Source organism: Coffea arabica, chromosome 7c (assembly GCF_036785885.1).
Source record: "Coffea arabica cultivar ET-39 chromosome 7c, Coffea Arabica ET-39 HiFi, whole genome shotgun sequence".
Classification (NCBI taxonomy): Eukaryota; Viridiplantae; Streptophyta; class Magnoliopsida; order Gentianales; family Rubiaceae; genus Coffea; species Coffea arabica.
The window spans coordinates 7,953,886-7,977,478 of NC_092322.1; the positions used below are offsets into that span (position 1 = coordinate 7,953,886).

A 23,593-nucleotide genomic window follows, 5' to 3' on the forward strand; every position below is an offset into this window, starting at 1 on the left:
TGAATATTTGAGCGCTAAGAGAAAGCGCACTTTTTATTTTGCCAAAATAAATAAATAAATAATTCAATTAAAATTGCAAACACCGTACTGAATTTGTTGGAAAAACCGAAGCAAATAAAATTTTCACTTCTTTAGCACGTGATTTCACATAAGTCAAATGAGTTGGCACACCTTAATTGAATATTAGCAACAGATTAATTGAATATTAGCAACAGAAAGGATTTATTTTGCATTTCCTTACAAAGAAGGTTTTGAATTAGAGATGGCAAATGGGCGAGATGGGTGGGACTACAAAATATAGGCTCATATTGGTCATGTGACCAACATGGATGGGACAAAACGAGCTAAACCCATTTTAATACCCGCTCAAATATCCAATAAATTCTATTTTATTTTTTCAACTCTTTTTTTCCTAATCAAATGTCTCAATATTACCTCTTTTTTTTTTTTTTTTTTGTTCTCTAATATCATTTAGCTAGCTTGTTTAACTTTGTGAAACTTCCCACCATCAAAATCATAATGATTCAGTTTTGTACCTGTTCAAATTTCTACTTCCCATGACTAAACACTGCCCATGTTTCCTCCAACAGATGATCTCATACATATTTGTACGGTCCATGTCAGAATGAAGGTGATCAGCTTTGATTCTTTGCATCGTGGAAAAACCATGAAACAAAATCTATGCCATGTTTTTCTTTCTAAATTAAGTTCTCAAGGACTAAATTTCATGAGATTTGAAAGTAAACTTACTTTCTGAAGTTCAATTTGGATTTGCTAATCAAATGTTTTAATATTGTTGGGTGGTTTTTTATTTTTAGAAAAATCAAATAATGTTCTTAAACTAATAAGTCCTAGTTAAACCCATATTTTAAATGGATATTATTAGGTATATTTCTAGTTTAACCAAGTCCCATATTTTATACACCTATCCCACCCAAATTAAATTTGGGTAGGGGAGTCCATCGGGTCTTGGGACTTTTTCCCACCTATATTCCAAACCAATCTTTTTTTTTTCTTTTGACCGAAACTCTACACGGAAAAAAGAAAAAAAAATGGAAAAAAAGGGGTCGGGTGGGTCGGTATGAGATAAGTTAAGAATGTACATATAGTTTTCAGATAGTTAGAAAGTCCCTCGACAATTCCCCCCCCAAACAAATCCTACATCCAAAACCTACTGTCTCGCACTCCATTGACCTTTTTTTTTTTTTTAAGATCATTCTCTTTCAATTCGACTTACTACGGAGATTTGATTGTGACAAATAAACAAATTGCACCTACATATGCAAGCGGTAGCTTGGTTAGGGCCAGAAAAATCATCTAATTCTCTACGTACTGCCAGAGTTTTGTAGACCGAACTGCAATGAGAGATCAAAAAGAATTTCCAACTCTATGATGAGTGAGTGATGAGTTGCAGCAAATTTGCAAAATAGTACTATGCTCAATTACTTTGTAAGAAAATGTCAGAAAGAAAAAAATTATTTAGGGAGAGGACGTTTGGGAACTTTCCCAAAGAATTTTTTTTATAGAAGTGCACGTCAGAGACAGGGCCTAAGTTTTTTTTTTTTTTTTTTTTGGTAATAAAAAGGACTATATATTGAACAAACTTAAGTTATAGGAACAAAACGAGGGAAGCAAATTCCCTTAAAATCTGCATCTACTAAATTTCTCAAAGCATAAGGATTACTATCATAGCACACAAAATTCACGTCTTATTGAGCACTCAGTTTCGCCAATCTGTTAGCACACTAGTGTGCTTCTCGATAAGCATGTCTACTCGATAAGCATGTCTAAGTTAGGTGTTAGTAGAGGGTGAAAACCGCGCTGGTAGACGAGGATAAGAATATTACTAACAAATTACAGCTCACAAAATAGGCCCCTACAACATTGAAACTTCAGGAATACCATAAATTTGCATTTCTTGCTTACAAAATGTTCATAATTTAGTCTAAAATCTTGGAGTTATGTGTGAGCATTTTCCAAGTGGCGCACAAAAAAGAAAAGAATTTTCTCCAGTCCATATATACATAGAACGACATTCTAAATAGCACAATAGGTACCTTTGAAAGCCACAAAACCTGTTCACCACATTTCTGGCTACCAATTTTCAGACCAAGATATTCACAGTAACGTTTTTGGGCAAAAAGGAATAAATAAACTGCTATATGAAAGAATACGTCCCGTAAGTGCCAGGAACCTTGCGACGGCAGAAAATACACTATAGGAATCGTATCATCATCAACTATATTTGCGGTTTTCTACCTATTAGCTTCTGTCATTGTTCCTCAGCTGACACCTAGAACTCGGAATGATTAGAAGCAGTGAAAATTCCCATCGTCTTATTCTTTCTGACCATAACAGAGATAAATACCAAAATAAAGGCCAACAGCACGTACAAAAACAAATTATACATGAAAAAGCCATGGCTTCATGGGTATGACTGGGCTACGAAAGCACACATAATTTGATGGCTCAACAAAGCTCTCGTCAAACTCCTAGCCGAAGGTGTTACATTCCATACAACAAAGTTTGTGTACCTGCCAAACAGCAGTTGTCAATTAGAGCAAACGAGGATGGGTTTACAACCCATGCGTTCAAATTTTCGTCAGAAAACTGAAAAAACAAGCACCTGACGTTCATGAATTTACAACAATATCCAACATCTTCTTTCATAGCCATGATTCTTAGTTGATCACTCGAAATTAGACTCGACAACCATAGAAGAACCAGGCAAGAGATCAGAACCACTATATGATGCTTCTTCAGGGAAAGTTTCTCTGCCTCATTTAAAAGGCATTAGAAAGGTTTGATGCTCAACATCAGAAAAACTAGCTCCATCGGTTTCCTAAATTTTGAATTTGCCCATTAATGTTTCAATTCAACGTCTCCATTTGTAGTTTGTACTATGTAAAGAGGAGGGCAATAGACGTAACAAAGTGAAATGAATTAAATAAGAAGAATGCATAGAATGAAAGCTTAAACATGCAAGTGATTTGAACTACGATCATTAACCATTTTTTCTAAATAAGTGTACGTGGGAGGGCTGAACCTGGGACCTCTCACTTACCAATAACTTTAATGAAGTACAAGACTGCGGTTATGAGAAAAAAGAACTAAGAACATATGCACATGATTTAGCTGGAGTAAAATGACATTCAGCAGACAAAACATCAAATACTAATATTGTCATCCAAGTTAGGAAGTATACCTCTTGCCTGGTAAATTACACCTTGTACTCATGGACCCGCATCCACTTTGTTGATGACCACTTATTCCCTCTAATAACAGGGCAACCACCTACAGAAGCACAACAGGAGAATGATGTTAAGAATGGCAATCATTCAATGTAGTACAAGGAGAAGGAGAAAAAGAAAAAAGACGAGCACTTGAAAACCAGTTGAGTTCTACTGCAGCGAGAACTACAGTTTCAATACATACTGGAATAACCTCCGAAACTGATCTGTCCCATGATTAGATATCAAATGTACTTGGTACACAAGGGACCCAAAAAAAAAAAAGACCACCATAACTTGAAGGATCAAAAAAAGTTACCGTGCAAACTTGAAGGATCAAGAGTGGCATCCGGCTTCATGCTCCAAAACAGCAAAGCATCACCCCTCTTTGGTTTAACAGAAAGCCCTCCTTTTCCACATTCAGACAGCTCATTCCACCAAGGTACAGCACTAATATTTCCTTTGGCTGCAGGAAAAACTGTTTCTCCGCCCTCTTCAATATCTGACCTGCTCATAATTATGTGAGGAGAGGAAACTAGACTATTAGACTAAGATACACAAAAATACACTACATACAAAACCACAAGAAGAAAGATAACTTACAAATACATAAGAACTGTAGCTATGCGTTGGCCCCCATTCCTGGTGTTGAACTCATCAAGAAAGTAATCATAATGAGGCTCATACTTTTGACCCACCTCATAGTGCAGAATTTGAAGTCCCTCCCCATGCTCTGTACATTCCAGGATTGACTCATAAATATTTTAAGGTGGGATAGATATATGAAAGGTCATCCAAACTAATCGTAAAAAGGAGGAAAAGTTCAATACTGTCAACAAAAGTCAGCTTGAAAGTAGTGAATTAGCATGAAACCAGAATCAAACAAATGCTCTCCCTTATCATGAAATAAGTTCCTGGAAAACTTTATTATTAGCTTAGAAAATGAGAAATTTGGCACCAATAGACACTGAAGGAGTCAAGGAAATAAAGCATATAAGATAGAGATTCAAACACTGTAAGAGCAATGGCTATTCAATGGCAGCAGAGAGATGCTGAGGCAGAAAAGGTAGTGCCACACACAACAAACACAGTAACGAGGAGAGTTCATAATGCTGAGAAACAAGAGCCATGAGGCAAAATCGTAAGGAAGCTCAACATCACCAAGACTAAATGCCAAGAAAAATACCAGCAGTCATCAAAATTTCCTAGACAACGTAACAACCACTAAATGCCACAAAAGATGGGCCCAAAAACCAGACAGGTCAGAGTAAAAAAATTACATGGTTGACATCCTTAGTCTTCCTGCCAAAAGATTATAGTGAAAAAGTCCCGAAGGAAAAACACTTGGTAACACTACTAATGATTATTTCCTATCTGTTGCTAAAACACGTGCATTGTTATAGGCAAAAGACATAATAACGTATCTTCAAACATACCTACGGGTATGAAGGCGAAATCTGCAATTCTTTTCTCAATTTCCCTGATCGTTTTATCACGACCTCTAGCAAGAAATGTTCCGGAGCTTGTACGAACTCTGCATGCAAAGAAATCACAGAAGATTTCAATTAAAAGATGACAGACAGAATGAATGGCCAAAGTTTTCGTCTTTTTAAGCAAAATTTACATTTTGGTGGCAGAAAAGAATAATGAGTACAAACCTACTATCTTTACTTTTGCCAGTAGCACTATCCACAACTGTTGACTTTTGCATATGTGGCTTGGCAAGATTGATCAGATATTCACACTCTTCTATCGACTGCACAAGCCAAGAGGAGGGGGAAAAATTCCAAATAAGTAACTTCAAACCGATCTTCTCTCTTTTCCAGAAAAAATAAAAATCATACAAAGGCTTCAAGCAAATCAATATCTTAAGGAAGATAATAGAATTTCTAGTGAAATGGCAAAAAAGATTAAAAGTAAGCCTGATATGACACATCGCACATCATGTTTCCTAATGAAACTTGAATACATACATCTTCCTCACTTATAAACATACAGCACAAAATTGCCTACAAAGTCAAGCAACAATCATTTCAGGATTTATAGGATCACATATATGTACCTTCAAATCCTAATCCTGGCAACTAATCTACTAGGCAGCTAGCAATGCCAAGGTACATCTCAGTTAAAGCAACCCTCGGTTATCAACTTAATTACACGCAAATTCAGAGAAAACATTTGCAAATTCAGCCACATAAATCAACTAGCACAGAAGATCTAAACGAATTCAATGAAACCAATTAAACTGGCAGATACATAACAAAGAACAAATTTTTATCGACTTCTTCAAATGAATTTCATTTCCAATCAAATTACATTCTCACGACTCCTGCAAATCAACATCTATAACCACCAAATACACTGATTTTTCTCCAGCCTTACTATTGGGCCTCTTCCCTAATCAGTTCTTCAACCATTCGCCACGGATATACACGCAAAAACATGCAGACTAATTCACTAATAACAAATAAAAATACCATATGACCCAACCAGAGAGGGGGGGAAGAAAGTTTACCAAGAAATTGTGGTAAACAACTGCTCTAGGTTCCCAAGAGATAACTTCAACCCACTGATCTCCCCTCCCCTCATCATCTTCATCACCTCTGCACCAAAAAAACAGAAAGCAAAAATCAAACTCCAGATCGCAAAAAGTTCAAACAGGAAAACAAGAAAGCAATTTAGCAATTCAAACACCCGTGATTTCATTTCAATGCATCGTTACCTATCAATACTGTTATGGGCAATTGTGCTGAGATCGTGCGCTTTCTGAGAATCTCTAGAAGTGCTGGGAATGGAGAGTAATCCGAGGGCTAACATAATCAACAAAAAAAAGGAGAACATGATAAACATAGCGAAAATCAATGTGGAGGACGACGTCGCTTTCCGCGACGGACCCCTCAGGTGGCGCCCCTTCACCGCCATTGCCAATTTCACTTTCGGAGATCTTCGGGGGCTGAATTTAGGAATCGACCAACAAGTCTAGTTCAATTTTGTTGTGTAATCTGGGAATTTTTCAGTTGAAATTGGAGATAGTACGCCAAGAGAGAAGTTAGGCTTTTAATTAATGAATAATTAAAGACTAGTAGTCATACGCATAGCAGTAGCAGCTGAAAATATGGCCATACACCGCCACTCCAGCACACATTCTCCTCCTCTTCTAAATACGTTATGTATGCATTCTTGCACTTCAACTTTATTATACGGAGTACTAGAGTTGAAATCTATACGTATATATTGTCTTGTAATTTATATATGATATAGGCAACCCATATTGTTGTTGTTTTTTTTTTTTTGTTTTCCATTTTTCCCCTCTTAAAAATATATATATATATTATGATTCTAAAACAAAGCCGGGGATTGACCAAAATAAAAAATTCACACTAGTTGCTTTAATTTGATGGCAACAAGTCAGATTATTGTCTGAAACTTGTTTGGATTGTGAATTATTAGAGATATTTTTACTGTAGCACTTTTTGTGATGTGATGTATGTGAGATAAAAAGGTAATTGGAAAGGTAAAAAGGTGTATTGGAAATTGTAATGATGATGTAAGCAAATAAATTTTGAGAAATAAAGCCCAATCCAAACAAAGCATTCGAATAGCAAAAGCGCTAGTTTTGATTAAGTTAGCACATTGGTTTCTTGAAATAATTATTTCCGAATAAAGAAAAAAGGTCTTTGCGCAAAAAAAAATGTAAAATTAATTATGAAGTAAAATAAACAAACACAATAAAGGGTATGGAAGATTAAATAAAGAATAATAATTATTAATATGTGTATATATACATAATAAATTAAATAAACTTTACATTATATGTTAACTAGTATCTATCTAAAAAGGTCATTCACCCGTGACCATGAATTGGGGTCAACTTCCCCATCCGATGCATGTTGACAATTTCTTCGAACATGCGTTGAGGTTGTCATGTGCTCTGTGCTAAAGGAAAAAAAAAATTAAGGACTGGCCACCGACATTACTAAGATTTGATCAAAAAAGATGTAAAGTTTAAATTGCAATCTCGATGCATCATTTTTTAAATTAGGTATGAAATTCATAAAATTTTATTTTATAATTATACGTTATTAAAAAAGTAAATTATATCGTGCACGTACAAAATTATTATATTTCGTACGTTATTTTGTCCAAGTTCCACCGACAAAACCCGATTGAAGGAGGCACTTGGTTGGCTGGGTGTGTTTTGGAGCTGGCGCTCATAATTCTGACTAGTGCAGTAGGGTCAAAACGTTTGTGTAATGAACCTAAAAGCATTTAGGTACGACGAAACTGCACGTACGGTTTTGGTCATTATCAACTGCGCGTAATTTTTTTTGTACATCATGTAACTTTTTTTGCACATCGCATAACTTTAGAGCAAATTTTTGTGGGGTTCATATACGGCGTGAAAATCGAGTTACAACTTATAATCTCAGCCGCACAAATTTTTTAGGCTAAATCATGGCCATTAACCGCTCAGGGACGGTTGCACCCCATTTCCCTTACTGAAACGTAGGTAGCGTTGAATTCTGGATGAAGCTGGTAGTTTTGGTACAAAACCGGCTTTATCATTTTTTTATTGATGAACATTTGGAATTTGGAAGGAAATTCTTCTTGAGAAACTTTAGCGAACAATTTCTATGATAGGAACAGTGGGTCTGTACAAATCTCCGTTGTCCACGGCCGCGCAGGGAAAACACGGCATTTCTTTCATTTATTGATACTTGTATAAATTTTAACAGGTTCGTTTGACATTTTCTCACACGCCTACAGCTTTTTCACATATTATATAAGAGGCAGTTGAGGGGCGGCCAATTAGGATATCTGAATACAGGAGGGTTTTATTGCCAACAAACTATTGTAACCATTTCACAATCAGATCGGTAGACAACAAAGAAGCATCAATGGGAAAACCTGAAGCAAGCAGGGAGGCAAAACTCGAGTGCTCAAAAGAGCCTTCTGAAAAAGCTAGCGAGTTCTCGATCAGAAACCAGGATGGCTGGCACATACATATAGTTCTTATATAAAAAGCAGTGAAATCAAAGCCAGCAGATAAGGGCTTGGATGCATATCAGAGCACTTTTCACTTTTAAATTGATCGTGCAGTACAGCACCTAGATTCCTAAAAGATTCCCAAATTTCTAGTGGCTGGAGGAGGAGCTGACATGTAACAACAAAATTGCGGGATATAGGCTGATGCTCTTCGTTTGGGCGTATCCATGGACTCGATGACTGGTTGGTTCAGATATGCATATTTGCTCTTTGTCCACCTGCATATTTAAGTAGGAGAGAAATTCATATGACAACTAAAAGCATAGCTGAATATTGCAGTCTCAGCAGTGTGGCATAATAAGGGAGTGTGCCCATGTTCTCCAAGTTCATAGAAAATGCTCTTCTGCTTTCTCACAAATTCACTACCAAAAAGCGTTGCAAATTGCATGCAGTCAACCTCTTGTTTTTCCTAGAGAAAGAGAAGCAAATGATAGAGCCAATGAGACTGCTAAAACATCTCAGTTGAGTCTCTTCAACTCACCAATCCTTTATTCCAACTCGCAACTCTTTAATCTTCTCATCCTTCTGGCTAAAGCTTTCAGCAGCAGTATCCTTTTCTTTACCATCATCATCCTCCTTCAAAGATTCCTCAAATCGCCGGTAATCATCTTCCTGTACACCAGATATTCAAGAACATTAATCACTACCAATACCAGCATTTAAAATCAAAATCATCCCTCTTTACACGTTTCCCCGGACAAAGTTTAAAAAAAAAAAAACAAGATCTACAAACAAATGCTTGCCCTTTAAACCGAAATTTTTTGTCGAAAAATGGCCGGAAATGCTGTATGTTAATGGGCATGGTTGGCTGTTGAATTATCCCACTATACAAGCACTAGAGAGGAAATTTGTGACCGCTCTGCAGTTGAGTTGAAATTGGATGCTAGCAAATGAAAGACAATGGCCTGCGTCAAGCAGGTCTTCTATTTAAATGTAGTCCAAGACCGTGTCTTTATCTGAGAAAACGAAAATTTATCCAGGAAATAAGACGTTAGGTGATGAGAATAAAGCCACAAACATGAATCAATCAAGGGTTCTAATGATTTTGAATTAAAGAATGCTTATAAAGTACTCTTTTGCATTGATTGACCGGCCACCGTAATCAGTTCTATCAAGCTCCTTATTTCTAGCATACCATCACCAGAACCGTGAATAAGAATAAAAAGATAAAACAGCAGTAGCATCCGTAAGTTTATAAACCACAATGCAAAATGGAAAACATTGGTGATATCCTTATAGAATGGACTTGATGTGGACCAAGTCAAGCAAGGAAGCATGTTTCTACTTCGTCAAATTTAGTGACTTTTCCTTTTTTGATAAACAGAAAACTGTTAATAAAATCTCAATGCTTGGAGCATACTTTGTTAGATAAGAATCTTCGTTCCAGTATCCAATAAAACTGAACTCAAATGCAATTCATGGTAATTCTTGAAAACCATTTTTCCAGGATTCTCAAACTTTTGTGTTTGTAGCAAGAATTCTACGATGAAACTTACTGACAGATTGCGCGCCCTGATACGAGCAGCAGCTTTGATTGCAGCAAGCAGGTGATCTTCCTCGACCATACTCCTTTGCCTCCAATACATAGCAATCTCTTGATTAGTCACGCTCACCACGGTTGGTCGCTTTATTGCTGGATTGGCAGTACATGAAAACTTGGGTAATGGTGGCACAGGAGGAGGAGGTGGTGGAGAAGAGCCCATCTTTAGCCTCGAACTATGAGTTTCGCTTTTAGTTTCGATTTGCATCATTTTGAAAATTTCTAACCAATTTTACTCATGCAGAGAGCCCCTAACAAATTTGATCTGTTGTTTCTCCAATTCTTATAGTGGAGCTCAAGTCCTTGAGAGTTAAGACGCACAAGTTTCATGAATGTGTTGCAGCTAATGATTCAACTTCCAACCTAACTGTCAGAGAGACTAGGTGACCGTGATTTGTCTTCTCTAGGCGCAACTCTTCTGCATAAATAACTTGCACAATTCTGCTAGTCCATACACTGTACAAGCAAGGGAGAGCAAATGAAAATCTGACTGACTTGAAAGAAAAAAGGGGCAAAATCTGACTGGTAGATGCAACCTTGACATTTCCAGTGAAAGGGTAAGATTGACAGCATGTTACTACTTACTTTCTCGAACCAAATACGAAACATCTCATCTGCGTACGGTTAGATGTCAATAACCTACCAGTCCACAGGAGACACTCAAATGCTGGACATCGAATGCTTGCTGGAAACCAAGTTGGGAACTGTACTTCAAAAGCTTTCAATTTTATCATAGTTTGCCTGAAAATGAAAGAGACTGCACCTCGCAGGGTAAACATTAACAACATAGAGATGGACGTATCTACCTTAATCACTCTTTGGACATATTTCAATAACGTGCTGCCATCATCATTTCTCAGCCGGTCGGCATCTTCAAACAAATCCATCAATTTCCTCAAGATTGCAATTGGATTCTGAGCAGCTAAATATACCAACAAAAACAACCAGAACATAACAAAAAGAAGCCTTTATTCCAACAATTCCATTTTTTTACAAAACAGATTCAAAAATACACCTTCTATATCAAGACTCTCTAGAGTATAGACGCCCAAAAGGCCACAAAATACAAGGGAAGCACCCATCATCATAAAACCCAAAACCAAGGGAAAAAAAAATACAATCTTGCTCAGGTCTCTGAAGTGATCCTTAAAGCCTTGGTCTTGAATCTGTACCTTGGAGCTCTAGGAATAACCTGACTAGGTCCCATATGGAGCTGGCCAGGACTATCAGTCATGGGTGGCCCGTCATCGTAAATATAACCGACCCGTTTGCCGCAACTATTGCACTTGATCTTGGTTCGATTCCTTTGGATGCCCCAGTAATTGACTGTCTCGAAAAAAGGTACGAACTTGTTTTCCTTCTGGTAGCTGAATTTGGAAGAGTCAATCATGGCAAAAGAAAGAGTCCCTTTATTGCCTGCCTCAAAATAGAAGTCCGGTGGGTAGAGATAGAACGTGCGGAGGTTTAGATTGGCTCCGCACTCCTTGCAGCTGTAGACCGATGCCATTTTTCGTTGCTTGTAAACCTTTGGCTGTAGAGATGAATGTGGTTAGAAATTGCAGATGGGTTTTGAAGGCTTAAACAGGGTAGAAAATTGCCGCGGCCAATCGTTGTTCAAGGTGGGACTTTCAAGGTGGAAAGTTCTAAGTTCTAGATGGCAATGCCGGTACGCGGCAGCAAAATGGAGGATGTTCTTGAAAGAAATGGTTAATTGTTTACTAAAACTATAATTAGATCTATAAGTATTGAAACATTACAATCAACCCCCTTGATTAAACAAGGGTGGACTCTCCATTTGGAAAGTATAAATGAACATTTGACCAAACAAGAACAGATAGATGGAAGAAAATGAACAAAAACCCCATGCAGAAGTTTTACCAAGCAATCAAATTACAATTCTATCTTACGTCTCATTCTCAGGTAGAGCTGAACGGTGAATCAAATTACTTAATATTTGAATGAATTTGATTTGGTGAGAGTTTGTTCAAGTTTGATTCACTAACTAGTCAAATAAAGTTTCAATAGTATTTTGTGTTTAATAATATTCAAATTCGATAAAAAAAAATAATCCAGTATCAGTTCAATTGATAAATAAATCAAATTTTAACAAAATTTCAAATTTATTAAAATAATTAAACAAATTTAAACATTATTACGGACAAAACTGATTTACACCTCTAATATCAAGTCACTTCTGTTTCAAATTACACATCATTAGCTTATGCCCTAGCTAGCCCAAATCTTAAAAAACCAAATAGTAATTGTTTACCTTTGCTTTGCCTCTACTCCAAGATGCCTAATTCCAAATTGAAAAATAGGAATGGTAATCGAGGTGGGTGCTCTGCCTCTACTTATAATAATTATATTATTAGTTATAAGTATTATATAATATATATTAATATATGTAATATTATTAATATTATTAATTATACTAATAATTATGCATGTCTACTAATAGAAATTATTAATTAGTTATACTAAATTTACTAATACATTTATACTAAATTTCTATTTACACTTAACACAATAACATTTTTTTCTAAAAAAAACACAATAATGCCTTAGTAATTGTATTTGTATCAAAAATAAAAACTTAACTACTTTAATTGTATTTGTTTTATTATATTGGATTGTATTCAAATAATTTTTTTGATTGTTTTATGGGTTTTAATTGTGAAATTACAATGGATAATAATTTGATGATGTATTAATATTTTAGTATTTAATTATTTACTAAAATTTAATTATAATAAAATTATATGACAAATTTTTTATCAACCACGTGAGGGAAGTGGCACGAGGGAAAGGGGAGGGTGAGGGACGGGGGATGAGAGGAATTAGTGGACAATGGTGCCATTCCTATTGAGAAACGTGTAATTTAGCGCAAATGTTTAATAGGTCAATGCAATTAACCGTAGATGAAAAATGGTTTAAACTCATTATTCGGGTTTGGAAACGGTCATTGAGAATTTAATCATGCTTAGCTTTCTTGAAAATGCAATCACAGTACTTTAATATTTGAAAAAAAAATTATTTGATTCCATCGTAAGTACTTTTTTAAGAATTTTTTTTAATCATATTTTCACATCATATATATCAAATTACAAAAATATTACAATTATTTTTAAAAAAATTATTCCAAATAATCTCGTATCCAAACACACTCAGATTGCAAAAAATGTGATGAACAAGGTAGAAGATCTTGAAATAAATATTTTTATTGTAGTCACTTAGACAAAAAGGTAATTACCACCTCAACATAATTATGTAAAAACTACCCAAAAAAAATAGCAAATATAGTAGCTAGGAATTACTAGCAATTATTTATTGAATAAATTACTACTGAAATTACGTCTGACTGGCGACTGCCAATTCTGATTGGACTTGCGAATCGAATCAAGCCTGCTTTTTCTTCTTCTTCTTCTTTCTTTTACAAATTACTGCCTTTTTTTTTAATTGTTCGAGAAGACGCAATTACTCCCGGCGCATATTAGCCGCCCCGATAGGGCGGTCAGCAGATGGCGTACAATTGAGGGTCTCCCTTCTATAAATACCCCCCTATCCCCTCATTTCTGAGATTTCTCAAGGGTCTCCTTCCTCCCCAGTGAGAAGAAGGGAGCGATCGCTTCAGATCTCAACTGAGAAAAGACTCGTAATAACAGAAAAAAGGGAAGAAGGACAAATTAAATTTGAATCAAATTAATGAAAAACCTCCGTAACGTTTTAGCTGACAATTCTTGTGTGGTTTGAGAAACCCTAAAATTGGGTCTCGGTGCCTGCTACCATGGATGTACGATTCCCGTACTCTCCGGCGGAGGTCGCCAAGGTCCGGGTGGTCCAGTTCGGCATCCTCAGCCCCGATGAAATTGTAATTTCTCTAAACTCCATGCCCTTTTCGCAAATTATATCTACTCCAGGGTTTTGATATTGATTTTCACTCTGCCTTACTGGAGCTGGGTTACTGTTTTTGGATTGATTGCAGAGACAAATGTCAGTGGTGCATATAGAGCACAGCGAGACGACAGAGAGGGGAAAGCCGAAGATAGGGGGTTTGAGTGACCCCCGGCTGGGGACAATTGATCGGAAGATGAAATGTGAAACTTGTATGGCTAGTATGGCGGAATGCCCCGGTCATTTTGGTCATCTTGAGCTAGCAAAGCCTATGTTTCACATTGGTTTTATAAAGACAGTGCTCAGTATTATGCGTTGCGTATGCTTTAACTGCTCCAAAATACTAGCAGATGAGGTACCTTTGCACAAATCATTCCTAAAATTAGCTCTGAATATTTTGGAGTTTTCACATGCTTAGTAATTAATTTTTCTTCAAAAGCATGAGAATTTAACAAGAGTAATGCATTAGACGTGTACCGACAAACTGTGTTGATCTTTCTTTCCAACTTAATTGGTGGAGATATTAGCAGACGAGATATCTGTATGCAAGTTGCTATATTACAGTTTAGCTCTAACATTTGGATGTTTGACATGTTGAATAATCACCTGTGGTTTTAAAATTCCCTTGTTGCAGAGCAATGATATGTAAATCAATGAACCCTGATAAGTTTTCTTGCCAATTCAGTCGTACATAGCTAGTGCTGGTTGAAAATTCGTAGGCCCACAGCATAGCTGTAAATATTGCGCAACCTGCACCTAACTTGAGTTATGGCTGCATTCCTCTTGTCACATGCACATGGGCGCATTCCCTGTTGCTCTAAATTAGTGTAATTTGATGAAATTCTAGGATCTCAAATATTTGCTATCTAGTTCCTTCTTTTATAGGGTTAACTGCTTTATAAAGCTGATCATATGAAATCATTTACCCATCTATACCTAATCTTTGCTTAGGCTTGGAAAGTTTGATTGTCTTATGAATTGCACTCTGCTTAGAATTAAGGGAAGATATTTTTAGAGTCAGTAACAACTATTAAATGATGTTATGTGTTGTTCCTTCGATGCAGAGGATGCAAGATAAATGGAGGTGTCAAAAACATTTATGATGGCTTCAGTTGGAAAATCACTGTATAGTTATGCAGTTTGTTTTAGGTTGTAGGTGTTTGGATGCTGAATCTATGGTACTTAAAGAATCTTTATTTCCACTTAATCAGCTCTTGCATCATACCCATTGTTCTCGCTATATTTAGTTTCTCAGTGATTGATCTTTTTTGTATCTATGAAGATGTAATTGTTTTGTTTTTGTGGCTAGGAGTTTTAAATCAGTTGATTGTGCAAATGGTTCATCTGTGACATGTTCCTCGATTCCATCTATATGTGCTGTTTGGCTGTCCTTTTTTTTTGGCACTGGCATTAGGCAGACCTTTGTGCAACAGGCAGCTACTTCACTTAGTACATACTAGTGGAGGCTGGAGCTTTACTTCCAATACTATTTGAAAATTATATTTTTATACCAACTCTACCCCTGACAGAAATGGTTTAGAAGGGTTCTTATGGATGATTTAAAAGCATATCTGCTTAACAATAGTGAATAAATGGGTTCCATTATCTTAACAGTGGTCTCTTCTTGTTGTAAATACAGGAGGATCCCAAGTTCAAGCAGGCACTCAGGATAAGAAATCCTAAGAATAGACTTAAGAAGATATTGGATGCCTGCAAAAACAAAAGTAAATGCGAAGGAGGTGATGAAATTGATGTTCAAGGTCAAGATTCTGAAGAACCAGTTAAGAAGACACGGGGTGGTTGTGGTGCTCAGCAGCCAAAACTTACTATTGATGGAATGAAAATGGTTGCTGAATACAAGGTTCAGAAAAAGAAAAATGATGATCAGGAGCAGTTGCCTGAACCTGTTGAGCGAAAGCAACAGCTTTCTGCGGAAAAGGTGACTTGTCTTGGAGTCTAATTAACTTTTGGGAATGGAATTCACCCGTATCTGTTGGCTTTCTCTTTATTGGGCATGAAGGGTATTTTTTTAACCGTTTCCGACTGTGGTGCTCCATGGAACTGAACATTAGTTTGCCTGTTTATTCAGGTTCTTAGTATTCTGAAAAGGATAAGTGATGAAGATTGCCAGTTACTAGGATTCAACCCTAAATATGCTCGTCCAGACTGGATGATTCTTCAAGTTCTTCCTATACCACCACCTCCTGTTAGACCTTCTGTAATGATGGACACTTCTTCAAGGAGTGAGGCAAGCCAATTTCTTCATGCTTTGAATTCTGATTACCAGCTTATTCTTACTCTATGCTTTTACTTTGATTGCACTAGTTGAGTTGCTTAATTGGTAACATTGCAATCAGCCACTTCACCCATGGACAGATTTTAATCATCTATTTGTTAATGCAGGATGATCTGACTCATCAGCTAGCTATGGTCATAAGGCACAATGAGAATCTTAAGAGGCAAGAGAGAAATGGGGCACCTGCTCACATAATCTCAGAATTTGCACAGTTATTGCAGTTCCATATAGCTACATACTTTGATAATGAACTGCCTGGACAGCCAAGAGTATGATTTTTTCTTTGTTAAAGCAATTGATTTAAATGCATGAAAAATATTGTATCGACTTGATTAGTCACTTTTCAGGCTACACAAAGATCTGGTAGACCAATTAAATCAATATGTAGCAGATTGAAAGCGAAGGAAGGTCGGATTAGAGGCAACTTGATGGGTAAAAGAGTGGACTTTTCTGCTCGGACTGTGATTACACCTGACCCAACAATCAATATTGATCAACTGGGAGTGCCATGGAGCATTGCTCTCAATCTGACATATCCAGAAACTGTTACTCCTTACAACATTGAAAGGTCTTGTAGTTGCTTTTTCTGTTAACAGTTTTGCTTCTATATCATGATTTTGAATAGACAACTGCACTCGAATATTGAACAGGTTGAAAGAGCTTGTTGAATATGGCCCACATCCACCACCAGGAAAAACTGGTGCCAAGTACATAATCAGAGATGATGGTCAGAGGCTTGATCTTCGTTATTTGAAAAAAAGCAGTGATCAGCATCTGGAACTTGGATATAAGGCAAGATTCTGTAATATCTTGATAAGAGTTGTGATTTTTTGCTACTTCTGGTTAACTGTATTGTTGTGGTGCAGGTGGAGCGGCACTTAAATGATGGGGATTTTGTACTTTTCAATAGGCAACCTAGTCTGCACAAAATGTCTATAATGGGGCATAGGATCAAGATCATGCCATATTCAACATTTCGTTTAAATTTGTCAGTTACTTCACCATACAATGCTGATTTTGATGGGGATGAGATGAATATGCATGTTCCACAGTCATTTGAAACTAGAGCAGAAGTTCTGGAACTTATGATGGTCCCTAAATGCATCGTTTCACCCCAATCAAATCGGCCAGTAATGGGCATTGTCCAGGATACACTTTTGGGATGCCGCAAGATAACTAAAAGAGATACATTTATTGAGAAGGTACTTGGTTTGTTTCATTTCCTCCGTTTGGACCAGACACCATCCTTCACTGTTTCTTTCTTGAATCTGAACTCTTAATTGGTCCTTATTGTGCAGGATGTCTTTATGAACATTTTGATGTGGTGGGAGGATTTTGATGGGAAGATACCTGCTCCAGCAATCTTGAAACCAAGGCCTCTTTGGACAGGAAAGCAAGTTTTCAATCTTATTATTCCAAAACAAATTAATCTCCAGAGAAATGCGGCATGGCATCAAGATGATGAACCTGGGCCTATAACTCCGGGAGACACTCAAGTTCGTATTGAGAAAGGAGAGTTGCTTACTGGTACCCTTTGCAAGAAGGCACTTGGAACTTCCACTGGAAGTCTTATTCATGTTATTTGGTATGATTACAAGTTTCTGAAATCGTAACCTTTTGTCTACAGCTTGACCGTGACAGCTTGGAAATATTCTATTGGCTTCATGAACTAATGAGATTCTTTGCTTTTCTTGATTAACTTCTGGTTTCGCTATACTAGTTTCAACATGCAAGCAATCGGTATTCAGTATTGTTGCTTAATAGCAACATACTGGGTCAGTGCATGAAAAGTTCCATGGTTTTTATCCATGATGAAACACAGCTGCAACTTGAGATAGTGCTTCTATATGGAACGATGAATTATTTTAATTGACTTGTACTAATACATGCAGGGAGGAGGTTGGTCCAGATGCAGCTCGCAAGTTTCTTGGACATACACAGTGGCTTGTCAATTATTGGCTTTTGCAGAATGGTTTTAGCATTGGAATTGGAGATACTATTGCTGATGCTCAAACTATGGAAAAAATCAATGAAACTATTTCAAATGCGAAGAATGATGTGAAAGAACTTATCAGGAAAGCTCAAGAAAAGGCACTGGAGGCTGAACCTGGACGAACTATGATGGATTCATTTGAAAACAAAGTGAACCAGGTATTTATATTTAATGGACGATCTTATATGCCTTTTGTATGCTCTCCTATCTTTTGAGGGTTGAGATGTGCGATCTGGTTGTCTTAGGTGCTGAATAAGGCCCGTGATGATGCTGGAAGCAGTGCCCAAAAGAGCTTATCAGAGAGTAACAATCTAAAGGCCATGGTTACTGCAGGATCGAAGGGAAGTTTCATCAATATATCCCAGATGACTGCTTGTGTGGGGCAGCAGAATGTGGAAGGTAAACGAATTCCTTTTGGATTCATTGACAGGACGCTGCCTCATTTTACTAAAGATGATTTTGGTCCGGAAAGTCGTGGTTTTGTGGAGAATTCATATCTGCGTGGGTTGACCCCCCAAGAGTTCTTCTTTCATGCAATGGGTGGTAGGGAAGGTCTTATAGATACGGCCGTTAAAACTTCTGAGACTGGTTACATCCAAAGACGATTGGTGAAGGCCATGGAGGATATCATGGTTAAATATGATGGAACTGTCAGGAATTCCCTGGGGGATGTTATTCAGTTTCTTTATGGGGAAGATGGCATGGATTCTGTGTGGATTGAATCACAGAAACTGGAATCCTTAAAAGTCAAGAAAGGTGAATTTGATAGCATGTACAAATATGAGATTGATGATCCGAATTGGAACCCTGATTACATGTTACCGGAAGCTGTGGAAGATCTAAAGACCATCCGGGAAATCCGGAGTGTTTTTGAAGCAGAGTTTCAGAAACTTGAAGCTGATAGGTTGCAACTAGGGACAGAGATTGCAACCACAGGTGATAACACCTGGCCTTTGCCTGTAAACATTAGGAGACTTGTCTCAAATGCACAGAAGACCTTTAAGATAGATTTCCGAAGGCCCTCAGATATGCATCCCATGGAGATTGTTGAAGCAGTAGATAAGCTACAGGAGAGGCTTAAGGTTGTTCATGGTGATGATTATCTTAGTGCTGAAGCTCAAAAGAATGCTACCCTTTTCTTCAATATATTGCTTCGGAGTGCCTTGGCGAGTAAAAGAGTATTGAATGACTACAGGCTTACTCGTGAAGCTTTTGATTGGGTAATTGGTGAGATAGAGTCGCGTTTCCTACAGTCACTTGTCGCTCCTGGAGAAATGATTGGTTGTGTTGCTGCACAATCCATTGGTGAGCCTGCCACTCAGATGACTCTTAATACATTCCATTATGCTGGTGTGAGTGCCAAGAATGTTACCCTTGGTGTTCCTAGGTTGAGGGAGATCATTAATGTGGCTAAGAAGATAAAAACACCGTCTCTCTCTATATACCTGAAGCATAAGGCAAGTGAAACAAAGGAGAAGGCAAAAAATGTCCAATGTGCTTTAGAATACACCACCTTGCGGAGTGTTACACAGGCCACGGAAGTATGGTACGATCCAGATCCAATGAGCACCATAATCCCTGAAGACGTTGAATTTGTGAAGTCTTATTATGAAATGCCAGATGAAGACATCGATCCTGATAAAATTTCTCCCTGGTTGTTGAGAATAGAGTTGAATCGGGAAATGATGGTAGACAAGAAGCTGAGTATGGCAGACATCGCGGAGAAGATCAACCTTGAGTTTGATAGTGATCTGACTTGCATATTCAATGATGACAACGCTGATAAGCTGATACTTCGTATTCGGATCATGAATGATGAAGCACCCAAGGGGGAGCTGAATGATGAATCTGCTGAGGATGATGTCTTCCTTAAAAAGATTGAGAGCAACATGCTTACTGAAATGGCTCTTCGGGGTATTCCTGATATTAACAAAGTTTTTATCAAACAAGCTAAAGTAAACAAATTTACTCAGGAGGAAGGATTTAAGACAGACTCCAATGAGTTTATGTTGGACTCAGAAGGTGTTAATCTTTTAGCCGTTATGTGCCATGAAGATGTTGATGCCAGCAGGACGACAAGTAATCACTTGATTGAAGTTATTGAAATTCTTGGAATAGAGGCAGTACGTAAGGCATTGCTGGACGAATTGCGTGTTGTCATATCCTTTGATGGGTCTTATGTAAACTACCGGCACCTTGCAATATTGTGTGATACCATGACTTATCGTGGTCATTTGATGGCAATCACTCGTCATGGGATTAATCGAAATGATACTGGGCCATTGATGAGGTGCTCTTTTGAAGAAACTGTTGATATACTTCTCGATGCTGCTGTTTATGCGGAAACAGATTACCTCCAGGGGGTTACTGAAAATATAATGTTGGGTCAGCTTGCACCCATTGGCACAGGAGACTGTGCCTTGTACCTCAACGAGGAGATGTTGAAACAGGCTATTGAGATTTCTCTTCCCAGTTACATGGAGGGTAACCTAGAATTTGGCATGACACCTGGTCGTTCGCCTTTTGGTGGAACGCCCTACCATGAGGGGATGATGTCTCCAGGTTATTTGACGAGTCCAAATGCCCGGTTGTCACCTCATGCAGATGCTCAGTTCTCTCCTTTTGTGCAATCGATGGGATTAACTTTCTCTCCACAATCATCTCCAGGTTATAGCCCATCATCCCTTGGATACAGCCCCTCATCCCCTGGTTACAGCCCCACTTCTCCAGGTTACAGCCCTACATCCCCTGGTTACAGCCCCACTTCCCCTGGTTATAGTCCAACCTCTCCTACTTATAGTCCCAGTTCTCCTGGATATAGCCCAACTAGTCCTGCTTATTCTCCAACTAGTCCTTCATACTCACCCACTTCTCCCAGCTACAGCCCCACATCTCCCAGTTATAGCCCAACATCTCCAAGTTATAGTCCTACTTCTCCCAGTTATAGTCCGACCTCTCCGAGTTATAGCCCCACTTCCCCAGCATACAGCCCGACCTCCCCAGCATACAGCCCGACCTCCCCATCTTATAGCCCAACATCACCTTCTTACAGCCCTACCTCACCTTCTTATAGCCCTACCTCACCTTCTTATAGTCCAACCTCTCCATCATACAGTCCCACATCACCTGCATATAGTCCAACTTCTCCGGGTTACAGCCCCACCTCCCCAAGTTATAGCCCTACCTCACCGAGCTATAGTCCCACGTCTCCTAGCTACAATCCCTCGGCAAGGTACAGCCCTTCACTTGCATACTCCCCAACTAGTCCGAAGCTGTCACCTTCAAGCCCATACAGTCCTTCTTCTCCAAGTTACAGGTACCTTTTTTGTCCGTTCTACAAATTTCAAACTTGCAGGATGCTGATCCTGCATGCAAGGGCTTGGCCCTTTGCAAAAGTATTGGTTGCATCTGCTGCAAGTAGGCAGTTGCTTGGTTATTTTTTTGATTTGTAAATTCTCCTCTAGTCACGCATGTTAACATTAAGTTTGATGACTTTAGTTTAGTTTTTTGTCCACTTACGTGCTTCAATTTTTGTCATGCAGCCCAACATCACCTTCGTATTCTCCAACATCCCCATCATATTCCCCTTCTAGTCCAACTTATAGCCCAAGCAGGTAACATCCTCAACAATTGTGTTACCACTTTCGTATGGGTTCCTTAATTCATTTGCTTTGTTTTACATGTGATTTCCATCTTGTTTTCTCTATTTACGCTAAAATCTGCTTCCTGCTTTTTCACATGTTCTGATTTAATTGCTATTTCAGTCCAAACAACTCTGGTGGAGATCCAGATTATAGCCCAAGTTCTCCACCATATAGGTAAGAATTCAAGTCCCCCGTTCCAAAATGGGATTCGACCCTTCTTTCCCCTCCCTCCCTCCCTCCCTCTCTCTCTCTCTCTCTCTCTCTCCTTCTTCTTCTTCTTATAGAAACTATTGCTTTGTTTAGTCCAAGTGCTGGATATTCACCTACTGCACCTGGGTACTCTCCATCATCTACAAGCCAATACACTTCACGAACAACTGAGAGAGATGACAAGAGCGTCAAGGATGATAGGGGTCGTCGCTGAGCTGGGAGGAGGGTGACTTAAGGGGCAGGAGGCTGAACCTCGTCAGTAGGTTGAGCTCTCAGACCGGACCATGAGATGTGTGGACTTTGACTTGCTCTCTCTCTTATGCTGGCCTTATTGTTGTGATTTGGTTTTGTATTCGGCCTTCATGGAGCAGGTTGAAGTGGGAACTTGTTGGTCAATGGTTGATAATGACATGCTGTACAAGACATTGTATTTAGTAGCACGATATTTTGCATTAGGTTTGTCAAACATTACGAGATGCCTATTCGGGCTTGTGTTGGCGTTTGAAAAGGATTTCTTCGTTGTTATTATTTCGATAGGTTTTTTTTTTTTTATATCAAAATGTGCTGAGATTTGTACGAATAGTACTTTTTCACGTTATGGTAGACTCCTAAAGGGACATGTTATTGCCTTGGGTAGGACAGAATTGTAACTGATGCTTTCAGCTGTCTCGAGGATTCTCTTTTACGTTGGCTCGTGTTTTTTAGCTTAGTTGAGTCTGAGAGGATGTGGTTGTCAAGGTTGCAGGCCTGCTGCTATATATATGTATGTATATATATATATGTATGTATCTTTTAATTTGGTTCAAGGCTTTTGGGAACTTTCAAAATCACATATTCTATCTTACATCTTATTTTTAGTGACTGCTTTTGTTTCGAGACGAATAAAAGAACGATGTCATTAACTTAATGACACGAGCCTTCCGTTCCCTCTCTGTCAAGTACACGCTCAAAAATTTCAGGACTGGACGGAATCGCTCGTCTGCTAACAAAGACTCTTGCGGGCAGAACTCAGGAACCTCGTCACATAACACGAACGAGTTTCCTGACACCGCAGGCACCGCATGGATGGGTTTCCTTATTAATCCTGTGCAGAATTTTACAGATGAATACAGTAAGAAATTGATCATCGCACTCTAGATTAACATAATATGACGAGTAGAAAGAGAAAGAACTATTTTATTTAGGATAGTAATAAATATGCGTGAAACAGAATCTTATAGGACGAGTTCATTTCGAGCGAGGATTGACTAATTTGATTCTTTTTTATCCTACTGCAGCACTACTTTTCCCAAAGCATCTCCAAAGAATGAAGTTCAGATGAAATAAGCATAAAACATTTGGTCAGTGCAAGTTTTGAGGAGTATGGCATGGATCAAAATTTCGATAAGGAAGGAAATCCTATTGTTTTTTTTAGCACAAGTATAATTAATAAAAATTTGTCCAAGTTTCCTTTCCACCACACCCTCTCACAATATGTCTTAATTTCTGTCTTTAGGTATTTCCTTTGCGATGTGTCGTATGCTTGAGTCAAGCATATGTGCTGAAGCTTAGTTAAGAGAGTCCCAGCAATCAGGGACGAGAGGGGAGAGACGATGAGCCTGTGCATATGCATTGTTTAGTGTTTACAAGCTCGATAACATCAGCGCAGTCAATTTCTACTACTCACAATCTTGCATTTGGAAACTGACATACAATCCATTGCACGTTCAAGAAATGGAATTGATCTACCCAGCGTGAGTTCCG

The 23,593-nt window shown here is 38.1% G+C and overlaps 4 protein-coding genes across 4 annotated transcripts; 1 reads left to right on the forward strand and 3 right to left on the reverse strand.

The window, feature by feature from the left end:
• Positions 1–2,129: 2,129 nt before the first annotated feature.
• On the reverse strand, positions 2,130–6,446 carry LOC113699394 (probable prolyl 4-hydroxylase 10). The gene is made up of 8 exons (XM_027219742.2): positions 5,953–6,446; positions 5,746–5,833; positions 4,889–4,986; positions 4,667–4,764; positions 3,834–3,963; positions 3,550–3,737; positions 3,206–3,294; positions 2,130–2,534 (listed from the first exon to the last, which is right to left on the reverse strand). Exons 1-7 carry the CDS (start codon positions 6,150–6,152, stop codon positions 3,221–3,223), a joined length of 876 nt encoding a protein of 291 aa, XP_027075543.1. The 5' UTR covers positions 6,153–6,446; the 3' UTR covers positions 2,130–2,534; positions 3,206–3,220.
• A 1,735-nt stretch (positions 6,447–8,181) lies between these two features.
• Positions 8,182–10,288, reverse strand: LOC113700188 (uncharacterized). The gene is made up of 3 exons (XM_072057541.1): positions 9,773–10,288; positions 8,758–8,888; positions 8,182–8,494 (listed from the first exon to the last, which is right to left on the reverse strand). Exons 1-3 carry the CDS (start codon positions 10,025–10,027, stop codon positions 8,347–8,349), a joined length of 534 nt encoding a protein of 177 aa, XP_071913642.1. The 5' UTR covers positions 10,028–10,288; the 3' UTR covers positions 8,182–8,346.
• Positions 10,289–10,768: 480 nt separating this feature from the next.
• On the reverse strand, positions 10,769–11,550 carry LOC140010463 (uncharacterized). Its single transcript, XM_072057542.1, has one exon. The coding sequence runs from the start codon at positions 11,321–11,323 to the stop codon at positions 10,943–10,945; it is 381 nt and encodes a 126-aa protein (XP_071913643.1). The 5' UTR covers positions 11,324–11,550; the 3' UTR covers positions 10,769–10,942.
• Positions 11,551–13,392: 1,842 nt separating this feature from the next.
• LOC113700189 (DNA-directed RNA polymerase II subunit RPB1) lies at positions 13,393–22,656 on the forward strand. Its single transcript, XM_027220705.2, has 14 exons — positions 13,393–13,684; positions 13,799–14,062; positions 15,347–15,646; positions 15,797–15,955; positions 16,111–16,272; positions 16,351–16,571; positions 16,654–16,795; positions 16,870–17,205; positions 17,302–17,588; positions 17,896–18,154; positions 18,242–21,312; positions 21,539–21,610; positions 21,761–21,814; positions 21,944–22,656. Exons 1-14 carry the CDS (start codon positions 13,601–13,603, stop codon positions 22,062–22,064), a joined length of 5,532 nt encoding a protein of 1,843 aa, XP_027076506.2. The 5' UTR covers positions 13,393–13,600; the 3' UTR covers positions 22,065–22,656.
• The last annotated feature ends 937 nt before the right edge of the window (positions 22,657–23,593 follow it).

Bases quoted from the DNA above. Each gene is read 5' to 3' on its own strand.
- LOC113700189 (XM_027220705.2), top strand. From the start codon at position 13,601: ATGGATGTACGATTCCCGTACTCTCCGGCGGAGGTCGCCAAGGTCCGG. The intron at 16,572-16,653 runs GTCTTGTAGTTG...AATATTGAACAG, and splicing joins ACTCCTTACAACATTGAAAG to GTTGAAAGAGCTTGTTGAAT. The intron at 21,313-21,538 runs GTACCTTTTTTG...TTTGTCATGCAG, and splicing joins CCTTCTTCTCCAAGTTACAG to CCCAACATCACCTTCGTATT.
- LOC140010463 (XM_072057542.1), bottom strand. From the start codon at position 11,323: ATGGCATCGGTCTACAGCTGCAAGGAGTGCGGAGCCAATCTAAACCTC.
- LOC113699394 (XM_027219742.2), bottom strand. From the start codon at position 6,152: ATGGCGGTGAAGGGGCGCCACCTGAGGGGTCCGTCGCGGAAAGCGACG. The intron at 5,834-5,952 runs GTAACGATGCAT...TTTTTGGTGCAG, and splicing joins GCCCATAACAGTATTGATAG to AGGTGATGAAGATGATGAGG. The intron at 3,295-3,549 runs GTAACTTTTTTT...GTGCTTCTGTAG, and splicing joins TGATCCTTCAAGTTTGCACG to GTGGTTGCCCTGTTATTAGA.
- LOC113700188 (XM_072057541.1), bottom strand. From the start codon at position 10,027: ATGATGCAAATCGAAACTAAAAGCGAAACTCATAGTTCGAGGCTAAAG. The intron at 8,889-9,772 runs GTAAGTTTCATC...TCTGGTGTACAG, and splicing joins TCAGGGCGCGCAATCTGTCA to GAAGATGATTACCGGCGATT. The intron at 8,495-8,757 runs GTGAGTTGAAGA...TTAAATATGCAG, and splicing joins CGAGTTGGAATAAAGGATTG to GTGGACAAAGAGCAAATATG.